We start from the raw sequence: 10870 nt of genomic DNA, 5'->3' as shown, positions 1-10870 counted from the left end.
ATATAAATCAGTTTTATAAACATATAATTTAAAGATTTATATTATGTTTACATTTTGTAATAAACACAGGATGAATTATAAAATATGTGTATTGTGGTTTGGATGACTATTCGACGTGATGTGTAAGGGGGGGCTAAGCATCCGAGTCTAATTATTCCGAATACTGAATATAGAACCATCTGGTCCCAAAGGGAACTGCAAAAGCTTAGAAACCTAGAGCATGATCATCATTTGATCAAATCTCATAGAGAAATTCTTGAGCTTTTTCTCTCAGTTTTAGATGATTCATCCCCCAATTTCCAGCTTTCCTAGCGTGTTTAGGATTAGGAACACCAACTGAAAAGAATGCGCTCAATCTTTGTGGTAAAGGGCGATTTCTAGTATCTTTCAACTGAATGTAAGAAAAAAGCTACATTTCTCTTGAAAATAATCATCGTTTTGTTGCAATACACTTTAAAGCTCCGTTACTGTATTGAAAATACTGAAAATAAGAAAACTTATTTTAGTTTTTCGACAACCAAGAAACTAGTTTTGCTAGTCATTATAGCACATAAGCCCAAAACTAGGCAAATGCTTTAGATCTGGTTGGAAATAGTTTTGGGTAGGCATCGGACATAACATTTAGAAGATGTGTAATATGAATTTTCCCTTCATTCCGCCACACAACTAGTGATATCCCACACTCTCACGGGGCAGAAAAGCGCACGCGATGGCTGCGAGGAATCCAACGAATCCATAGATGGATACGGCTTGTACTCTGGAGGTCTCCATCAGCACTTGGGCCACGAATGGGGTAAGCATGGCGCCGAGTCGGGCCAGCACAGAGCATCCAGAGACACCCATCGATCTGAGAGCAGCGGGATATATTTCCGGAGTGTAGACATATATCGCTTGGAATATTCCGGAAATCGCTCCTCTGGCAATGAAGAGAGTCACTGAAGTGGAGAATCGACTGGAAGACGAACAAGTTAATATTATACATGTACGAGTATCAGATGTCATTACATTACCTCGAGACTGTCGTTAACACGAATGTACAGAAGACAAGCACTAAGTATTGTAAGACAATTGTTTTCCTCTTTCCGAACAGTTTAATCACTTTTATTGTCAACAGTATGCCGGGAAACTCCGACAGGGTGATCCAGAGTAAGTCCATGAAATCTGAAGTCATAAATGTGACGCACTCATTGGGATATCTTTCCTTGTTTCTGGCAACCAGCAGCTCTGTGGTAACAAGCACCAATCCGTAATAGCAGAATGCCGAAGCTAGCCATATAAACCATAACAACAGAGTGGTCCGATACAGGCTGGGACTCAGAAGGGACCTGAAGCTCTCGGTGGAGTTGGGCTCTTCATCGGCAATCAATCGACCAATAAGCATATGACGCTTATTATTCTGAGCTATCTAAGCAAATCAAATTATATATTAAGATTTACATGTGTACATTCTCGTATATGCATGACTATATCCTTACCTGTTCCAGAACCTTTAGAGCTTTATCATTACGTCCATTATTTGAGTGATATCGAGCTGATTCGCTAAGCCACTAAAAGTTTTTAATATATTTCTTTAACGTTAATAGATAATCCATTTAAATACCGGGGAGAGCAGTGTGAAAATTAATAGCGGGGTCGCCGACAATCCCAAAAGTCCTCGCCATCCAAAGTAGGGATATATAACCAAGGCCAAGACCACCTCGAAGCACGCTCCCAATGCCCAGAAGCACTAGTAAATATAAAACTAAGCTATATCCGATGTTAGAGAACCAACTCTAAAGCACTTACATCCATTAGGACAACGCACTTCCCCTTGTGCTTGGTGGGCAGAAACTCTGCATACAACGTCACACTACAAAGTACATTTATTGGCGAATGGAAGAGTTGAATTTTTACGCCAGGGCTATACTCACGATTGCGGGACGCATCCGATGGTGAACCCAACGAGCCCTCTCAGCGTTAAAAGCCAAGCATAGCTGGGGGCAACTGAGCTTAGGATGCTATATAAAACTAATAATACTCCAAACAATGTAAGTGCCTGCAAAGATATTTACTGATTTCATTTAAAGAATATTAAAGACTAGGTCGAATCTCACCGATTTGCGGCCATATCTGTTGCTCAGCTGGGTCCAAAAAGTAGAGCTGATCATCATTCCCAAAAACACAATTGTTGTCACAGAAGCCTGCTGGAACTTGGTTACGTTCCACTCGCAGAACAATGCCGGACCGATTATGCTCAGAATAGCCATCTCCATGGAGTCTGCCATCCAGCAGAGCCCCACTAACAGGGACAACTTCACATGAAACCATCCAAATCCGAATGCATTAATAGCTTGCTGAACCGTGTAGGTATCTAGTAATGTGATAGAACCAACAAAATCTCAATTATCTTGAATGTTTAGTTGGGATTCGTTACGTACCATCGGGGTTAATGGATACAGTCTTTAGCTCTAAGTTGGATGCGTGTGCTTCTCTTTGGGCGTAGTTTTCCGTCGAGGGAAGAGTTGGTTCGTTAAGATAATACATGTTGTAGGCTGTGTAATTAAAATATATAATTTAAGCACATCCGTTCAACCGAATAATGGATCCGCTCACCTGGAGGCCAGCAGCACCAGCGCAGCCCCTCCCTGTTCTGAAAAGCAACCGATCCGATCGATCCGATCTATTTGCTACCTTTATTGGGAAGTCTGTCAAAGAAAGTTGCTTAAGAATTTGGGAAAAGATTCTTCGCGGAATTAATTTACAAAATGCCGATTAAATTACTAAACATTTGAAATGTTTCTGCAAGTACTAATACTATCAGCACATCGAAACTTTCTTAAGCACTTTCTTTTTTCCAAACACCAAACAGAGAGGAGAGAATCAGATGTAAGGTAAACAACAGGTAACAACACACAAACACATTGCAAGCACTCCCATAACTCTGTTAAAAGGCAACGACTGGCTGATATCGATAGACTGCGTGAAAATCGACTGAAAAATTCAAATGAAAATTATGAACAATGTTGGCTGTTATTTTAAATTCCTTTCACATATCTAGCGCCCATAAGGCATACAACACTCAGTATTTTCAAGTCTACGAATAACAAGTATCAAATAAAATAATAATTCTACGATGGATAACAATTCCTGCCAAAATTTCTCATTCGGCTCAACATCCAGCTCTGATTTTGGGCTACCACCACCTTGTGTTACCAAGAAAAAACCAGATAAGATTATTGTTGAGCAGGAAACGTCGCCACAATGCTCGCAGGTAATTACCTCGACATCGTCGTCCTCCTCGACATCCATATTGATGGGGGCATTCGACTCCGATTGCCATTTCAACAAAGCCCTAGTTAAAGAGCCTCCAAATATTGACTATGAACTGAATGTGGCCAAGGCTATAATGCAGCAGTACAGCACATTAAGTGGCGATAACTTGTGAGTACTAATTGTGACTGTAAGCATTTTCTATATCCCTATTTGTCTTTGAAACAGATTTGATCACTTGAGCGACATTATCAAGCGGGTTATCGATGAACGCCCTCCGAATGTGATTGATTTTTTTGAGGAATTCAGCAGAAATGTACGCGAACAGAAATTTCATTTGCCCGAGCGTTTTCCTCCCAATGGAATATTTGATGAAGTTCGCACCTTCAGGGTCGCAAAGCAGATTCTCCAATCAATGCAGGTACTTACGATTTATTTAAGCACAAAGTTGGCTTTTTTTTAATGCTTAATGGTCCTGGTAGCTCCCCTACAACATTGAGGGCGAAGACTTGGCAGGAGCAGAAGATTTATATGGCGAAGATGGAAAAGCAATCGACGACGAAGAGCTTAAAATCGTCATCGACGATTCCATGCGTCTGTTCGTTACATTCAACGAACGCGTTCAGCAACTGCAGTTTTACTGGAATCAGTGCGGCTTCAGCATAAGCAATGATGACATCTCCCAGTTGGCTTGCGCCATGAACCGCTTGCAGACACATTCCTCCATAATGCAGTGCCGCTTTTGGGGCTGCATTAATGGGTTGAAGGCTTCCTACTATATTGTGGAGGCTACGCTCACTCGCGAGGAAATACAATCGCGTATGGCGATGATGGTGGACGAGCTGCGGGAGAAGCAGCTGCCGCTCAAGATGCGTCACGACAGAGAGGAGAAACCATTGCCGCCGCACATTGGTCCAGAGCTCACTCCAGGAATCTACGGTTGGGAAAATTACCCCATTGAAGAACTAGAGATCATGAAGCCAAAAGCTCCAGATGTCCCGCTGGTTGAGGAAATTGAGTTCTACGATATACCACCCGAGTACATCGGAGTTGGCTGCAATCGCTATTCGTACTTTGTGGTGAATTCCTTATACGATGATTGGATTGAGCTACCCATTGTGACGCCCCGCCAGGTGGTCGTCTCCCGGCAAATTAAGAAGTTTCTCACTGGCGATCTAGAATCGGATGTTATATCGTATCCATGTTTTCCGGGAAAAGAAAAGCATTATCTGCGCGCCTTGATCGGCCGCATTACTGCTGGTACTTACATCGCCCCCATGGGCTATTACAGGCGTATGACTAAAAAGGAGAAGCGTATGTTTGAGGGCAATGATCTCGATGAAGGTGAAGAGGAGGAGGAGGAAGAAGAAGAAAGCGTAAACGAAGGCGAAGACGACCAGATTGAAGGTAAATAACGAGTATTCAAATGGGTTTTAAGCCCCATATTTTCATTCTCCAATTATCCTTTTTGAAACTTATCAATTTACAGATAACGACGTTATGCTTTTAAAAAATGAAAAGTATGAAACTGAACCGCTGGGATCCTTGTCCACTCCAGTTGCATGGGTCCACGTCCGATCGAATATACTAAACCAAGGCCGCGTCGTATGGTTTGATGAGGAAAAAGCCCAAAAAGAACGGGAGAAGGCCCTAGCTCTATACCTGAAAATGCGACTTTTAGAAGAAATGGAAGAGGAGATGGAGGAGGAAGAAGAGGTCGAGGATGAGGAAGAAGGCGAAGAAGAAGGCATGATCGACGGTTTTAATCAACCGGAAACAGGACCCAGTATTTTGTCCTCGTGCGCCAACGACATGAGCCCGGAAGTTGCAGTGCCGTGGCTGATACGCCAAAGCAGCAAGTACACCAATCAGAAGGAACGTGTCCTCATCATGCAATCGAATGTGTGGCCAGGTGCTCACACATTCATATTTGAACACATTTGCGAATCAATATATCTGGGCTGGGGGCATAAATATTATGCGCGCAACATGCCGTTCAACCACTTACCCATGGTGCAGGAAGAGTATACCCATGGGGCAGAAGACTTCATCGAGGCCAGTGATCCGACTGTTGAAGAGGAGGCTGCCTACCGCGAATGGCTCCTCAGCAAGCAAAAGAAGCCCGCTTCTCTTGGGGAAGCAATCGAAGAATATGACGATGAAGACGGGGACGATTCCGCTGAACACTCTGAAGATGATTAGTACCGAGTAGCCCACCGAGGCGAAAATATGTTAAATTCAATGTTTCTTGTTTATTATGTATTGAAATAAAATGTATTGTGATTACAATAACTAGCATTGACTCGACTCTTTCTGACAAAAAATATCAAAATTGCAATGGTCTTGTGAGCTTGAATCGTTTATTATTTGGACATAAAATGCATATTGTACCTATAAAGAAATATATTGCAATGCCTTACAAACTTCTATTTACAATTACCTTTTCTAAGACGGACTTTAAAAGTAAACTTAACTGAAATCACACGAGTACTCGTACAACCCCCATCATATTTTTTGTCATTAAATTAGATAGCTCTCCGAACTATATGTACATTGCAGTTTTCGTGTGTTAAATGTAATATTTTTCAATCGTTGGCTGTGACTTTCCTACTTAGAGCCCACCAAGGCTTATGGGCTATGGGGATCGAATAAATGTTAGCTTAGACGAAATTCCACCAATGTACTTGTACAGTATTGCATTTCTTACAGTGTGGGGCTTTCCTGTAATTTGACTGTGGCATTTCCTGACGGATTTATAAATTCCTGACCAGAGGCTTTGACGTCGGGCTGTCGAAACAATTTTTGTAAAAATAAAAACTTCAACAAGCTCGGTTGCTCATATAGATTTTACCTTTGGAATAATTGCTGCATCTTCGCCGTTTGTATCCATGCGCTGGATGCAAAAATTCTTCAACTGCTCAACAGCAGCAGAAAGCATTGTATTCTTGTTGGTTAAGAGGGATATCTTAAAGTATAAGAAGTATAAGAAGGAAGAATTAGGAAGGAATCACAAGGCAAATATTCGATCAAAATATTACTTCTTTTTCAGTTTTATCCAAGGCCTCATCAAAGTTTGTTACTTTTTGCTTGTATTCCGGCCAGCTATTGCTGATGGTGGCCACATGCGATGTTACATTTTCCGAACGATCCATCAAATCATCTATTTTGGTCTGCAAGTGGTCAAAGGTAAAGTAAAGCAAATATTGAGGGCCGAATTAGTTACTTTGTGCAGTGATATTTCCTCTCCCAGCATATTCGTTGTTTGGCTTAATGTGTTATTCACGACTTTTAAGTCGTTTGACAGCATCTTCAAGGAGTTAAGTGTGGTTCGATTAAGATCTGCAATATCATCCGATAAATTTGTGGGCAACTCGTTGGCATGCAGCATGGGCAACTGTGACAAATTAGCCTGAAAAAGTTTTGACACTCATTAAATTTCGGTATTATCAATAATTGCAGAACAAATACCTTCAAAGCTTCCGTTTCCGCTTGAATAATTTTCTGAACCTCGATATACTTGTTGTAATGCTCCTTTATACCTTCAATGTCTGTAGCGACTGCTTCTATCTTGGCTCCAAAGTCGGCCACCATCTTCTCATCCTTTCCGTGATTCCTTTGAACAGCCACTGCTGCCTCCAGACTGCTAAAGTTCACGCGCAAGCCCTCTACAGCTTTTTGCAATTCATTTATTTCGTAAATAACTGCCGTTTGATTCTTCATCAGATAGGACGATGTCTCGTGCCACCTTTGCAGAGTATCCGGGAAGTTTTTGCTCATGGCAGATACTACAACACACGTATAAGAGTTACATAATTACTACACATGTCCCATATGCATGGTGGTTTATTGATAATTGTGACCTTACCTTCTTCGATTTTCTGACGGTAATCAGACATTTGTTGGCGAAGATCGAAATAGAGCCAGTACAATATAGAAACAATTAAAATGCCAATGATCCCTAAGAGTAGGGGCCCACACATGCGAAAGTATGCCATTTTCCGATGGCTACGACGGGTAGCGCCAGCCACATTTGTCTGGAAAGAAACCAAAGGTAAGTGTAAATTCCTGGTATTTATTACCTGCGTTCAAAGTAAATCACGTAGGTATGTACTGGCTTTATCCACTCGGCCATGACATCGATCAAGGTTACAACTAATTTCATATTACATCGTTGATATATATGTATATAGGTTGTTAACGAGGGGAGGAAAACTCCTCCTCGATTTACACGCACATATTTACATGGATACATATGTATTCACCAATTAGAATAGACGTCTCGTTTCATCATTTTTTGGTCTCTTCTTACCCATGCATAATCCTCTGGGTCATCCGTTGAAACTGAGAGTAACTTGTCCTGGGAGTGCGTCGCTCCTCCAGTTCTACGGGTGTTTCTTTTGGACGAAGATGACTGTGCTATAAGGGCATCGAGCTCCCTTCGTTTTTTCATTTTCTTTCCACCTCCAGATCGCAAAGGAACTTCAATCCGATGGACGTCCATTGTGTGGCACCAAATATAAGCGTATATCCAATTGAAGCCCGCAATAGAATACTTTGTAGTCTATACGACGCTCAAACTATTACATTTTCTTAATGTAAATCTCTTTGTGGTTTTGAAACAAAATATACTTATACTGATAAAAATATTACTTCTGCGCATGATTTATTTTATGTATAAATAATTCTAAGGGCCCCCAGAAATATACCAAAATATACCGTAAATATACCGATAGAAGCACAAACTTAGCCCACTTAAACCCCCTTTATTTAAACTGCATATAAAAATTAGTTAAGCCGCCGAAAACAATACAAATAATAATAATTACACTTGCAGGTACACCTTTCCCTTGATCTTTGCTTAAAAAAAACTTCACGGTGCTGTGCGGCTTGTTTGAAATTTTGCAGCCCTGGTCAAGGTATCGACACGACCCGACACTATCGACTGTTCGAGAAATATTAACATTAACATTATTAACAATTAAGAGTATATTATATTATAATTATAAATCTTTATATATTATTTATTTATTTTATAAAAATATTCTTTCGATACTATTGAATCGATTTTGCCAAGGATGGTTCTCTGCAGCGAAAGATCCGTTATGTTATGTTTTGGCCGTCGCCTCGTTGTTGTTGTAAATTTGAAATACAGCTCATGGAAAAATGGAGCGGGATCATCTACATCCTAATTTCCACTACTTCAGTGGAGAATTATCCGGCCATTTATCCGACGCGTCCTCGGAGAAACGGAGGCTTTCTTCTCTTGTAGCCGAATATTTCATCAATAAAATGACATCAGAAGACAGCAGATATTTGGCGCTAAACATGAAGAGAGTCTTTCCGTTGGAGGCTGAAAATTGATGTTTGAAATAGACAAGGACAGGACTAGGACTCTCAGCACACAAACAATGCGAATTTTTCAACCGAATATCGATACATCGCTGGTAAATTTCAGAGTTTCAAATATTGTCTGACAACATTTTTCCTGGTCCAAAATTACATTGATAATGAGAAAAATCTACCCTCCAGAAAGTGTGGATCCACATAATAAATTTAGGGCAATATATAGATATTTTAAAAACCGATGTAATTTAAGAAAAAACATCGATGTAAGCTGTCTAAAAACATCGATGTCCAACTTACTTGCATTGATTTTTACACTGGACATTGGTGCTTTTATTATATCTTTTGTAGTTAAATTCAAAGTTAGTCTAGTTTAGTTAGTTAAAATGTTTTGTGCGCTATTACTTATATGCTCGAAGTTCCCATTTAGTGTATTCTAACAAAAGATACTTATTTGTTCGTGTATTGTATTGTTATGATAGGTGCAGCTTAAACTCATTTCAAAATGGCAAAATACAGCTTTAAAACAATCAGTCAAAAGCATAAAACGTTTCCTACAGACGTTAACATGTATGGTATGAAGTGCAAGTCGCAGTTATTGGAGGAACAGGAAAATGTGACATTAATCATCAATCGTCGAAATTCCGTTCGTCCCAAACCAAAGAGTTTGACCTGGAACGTACTTCGCTGCAGATGGCAAAAGAAACTAGTTTTGTTATTAATACTAATTTGTATGTGTGTTCTTATTATTTACGCCAATACACATCTATTAGTTCGAGGAAATATATTATCAGCATTTCTTTCGAGCCGGCTTAATAAATTATCGCATATTGAAAAACAGGAGACAAGAAATTCCGAAGTTCAACAAACAACGACAGCCGTTCAGCCCATCCTGAAGCCTACCCACTATTTGCTGAACTATTCGTCCACGCAACTGGAATTGGGCGGACAGTTAAATGACTTTTCTTCGGACTATAATATATTTATAATTTATACCAGAGAAAACTACCATCTAAACTTAAAATTCGATCTATTTGCACATAGTCTGCTTAAACACACTAGTGCCCAACTTCATCTACATGTCATCACCGACAAGGAGTCGTCACCAAGCGTGATGGAGATTCTTCAAAGGCAAATTCGAAGATTTCGGAGAACGGTGATATATACGATGTATGACGTCAAAGTCTGCTCTAATATAATAGAGGATATAGCTGCTAAGTTATCCCCATACTTTAGCTCAGCACCCAACTCATATTATAGCGATTCACTGTTTTTTTTGTCCCTTGGATTGCATAGGATCGCCGATGCAAGCTTAAATAGAGCTATTCTGCTTGATTGTGATATAGTCTTCCGTTCCGATGTTCGACTACTGTTCAATGAATTTGATCACTTTCTGCCGCATCAACTTTATGGATTGGCGCCAGAGCTAACTCCTGTATATCGTCATATCCTGTACCGCTATCGCGTACGGTATCCAAAGACAAGCTTTGGAAACCCATATTATCCAATGAACCACGAAATGGGAAATCAACATAATCACAACCATGAGCGCCATGGCTATCCAGGTCTCAACTCTGGAGTCGTACTGTTGCTTTTTAATCGCATAAGAAACTCGAAATCATACCTGGAAAAGCTTACAAACTCGGAAGTGCAGACGCTCGTCGCCAAGTATTCATTTAAGGGTCATTTGGGAGACCAAGACTTTTTCACATTACTGGGATACGAGTACCCTAACTTGATATATAGATTAGATTGCGTATGGAATAGGCAGCTTTGCACTTGGTGGAAAGATCATGGCTACAGCGACATATTTGATGCATACTTTCGCTGCGAGGGCAATATAAAAATGTATCATGGCAATTGTAATACACGTATTCCAGAATAAATAAATAGTTAACAAATTGTTATAGTAATAGAAAAAGGTGTTGAATTACTTTAAAATCTCTCAATGATGATCGCGCACCGCGATTTTTTTTAGATTTTGTTTCGCTGTTAACAGTTGGTCCATACAATATGTGCAATGCGATCAATTGACACTTATAAATCAAAGTCAATTTTTTAGTTTCATTAATTAAAAAAATAGAAAGGACTTGATTTTTTAAATTTTTACGTTGTTGTTTTTAGCAATATAATATCATACTTTTAAAAATAAGTGGATCGTCAAAAATATCTGTTCCATTTTCAAAGGTTACAAGGGACAAAAAGGTTATGAAATTCTTTGCAGCTGTCAAAGCTCTTCTCATATATTGGAAAAAAAGTGCAGTTGTTTGCTCACACA

At 39.9% G+C, this 10870-nt stretch overlaps 4 protein-coding genes across 6 annotated transcripts; 2 read left to right on the top strand and 2 right to left on the bottom strand.

Annotated features, from left to right (window-relative positions):
• Window positions 1-23: 23 nt before the first annotated feature.
• LOC108160427 (synaptic vesicle 2-related protein) lies at window positions 24-2877 on the bottom strand. 2 transcript variants are annotated; one of them, XM_017294429.2, is made up of 10 exons: window positions 2742-2877; window positions 2593-2684; window positions 2418-2531; window positions 2094-2350; window positions 1911-2035; window positions 1786-1849; window positions 1601-1726; window positions 1476-1547; window positions 1011-1405; window positions 24-952 (listed from the first exon to the last, which is right to left on the bottom strand). In XM_017294429.2, exons 3-10 carry the CDS (start codon window positions 2521-2523, stop codon window positions 667-669), a joined length of 1431 nt encoding a protein of 476 aa, XP_017149918.1. In that variant the 5' UTR covers window positions 2524-2531; window positions 2593-2684; window positions 2742-2877; the 3' UTR covers window positions 24-666. The 2 variants fall into 2 exon arrangements, with proteins under 2 accessions (XP_017149918.1, XP_017149917.1); XM_017294428.2 differs by having other exon boundaries at window positions 2593-2877.
• A 151-nt stretch (window positions 2878-3028) lies between these two features.
• Window positions 3029-5722, top strand: LOC108160425 (radial spoke head protein 4 homolog A). The gene is made up of 4 exons (XM_017294427.2): window positions 3029-3420; window positions 3478-3670; window positions 3732-4656; window positions 4739-5722. Exons 1-4 carry the CDS (start codon window positions 3113-3115, stop codon window positions 5449-5451), a joined length of 2139 nt encoding a protein of 712 aa, XP_017149916.1. The 5' UTR covers window positions 3029-3112; the 3' UTR covers window positions 5452-5722.
• On the bottom strand, window positions 5589-7936 carry LOC108160428. 2 transcript variants are annotated; one of them, XM_017294431.2, is made up of 8 exons: window positions 7559-7936; window positions 7115-7283; window positions 6718-7034; window positions 6473-6658; window positions 6288-6419; window positions 6101-6214; window positions 5957-6036; window positions 5593-5884 (listed from the first exon to the last, which is right to left on the bottom strand). In XM_017294431.2, the coding sequence occupies exons 1-8, from the start codon at window positions 7748-7750 to the stop codon at window positions 5878-5880; spliced, it is 1197 nt and encodes a 398-aa protein (XP_017149920.1). In that variant the 5' UTR covers window positions 7751-7936; the 3' UTR covers window positions 5593-5877. The 2 variants fall into 2 exon arrangements, with proteins under 2 accessions (XP_033246454.1, XP_017149920.1); XM_033390563.1 differs by having other exon boundaries at window positions 5589-6036.
• Window positions 7937-8891: 955 nt separating this feature from the next.
• On the top strand, window positions 8892-10507 carry LOC108160957 (xyloside xylosyltransferase 1). The gene has a single exon (XM_017295250.2). The coding sequence runs from the start codon at window positions 9098-9100 to the stop codon at window positions 10475-10477; it is 1380 nt and encodes a 459-aa protein (XP_017150739.1). The 5' UTR covers window positions 8892-9097; the 3' UTR covers window positions 10478-10507.
• Window positions 10508-10870: the final 363 nt, after the last annotated feature.

The sequence above is a fragment of the Drosophila miranda genome, chromosome 3, assembly GCF_003369915.1.
Source record: "Drosophila miranda strain MSH22 chromosome 3, D.miranda_PacBio2.1, whole genome shotgun sequence".
Taxonomy (NCBI): domain Eukaryota; kingdom Metazoa; phylum Arthropoda; class Insecta; order Diptera; family Drosophilidae; genus Drosophila; species Drosophila miranda.
The sequence above is the reverse complement of the archived record's forward strand: the minus strand, read 5'-3'. Positions and strand labels throughout refer to the sequence as shown.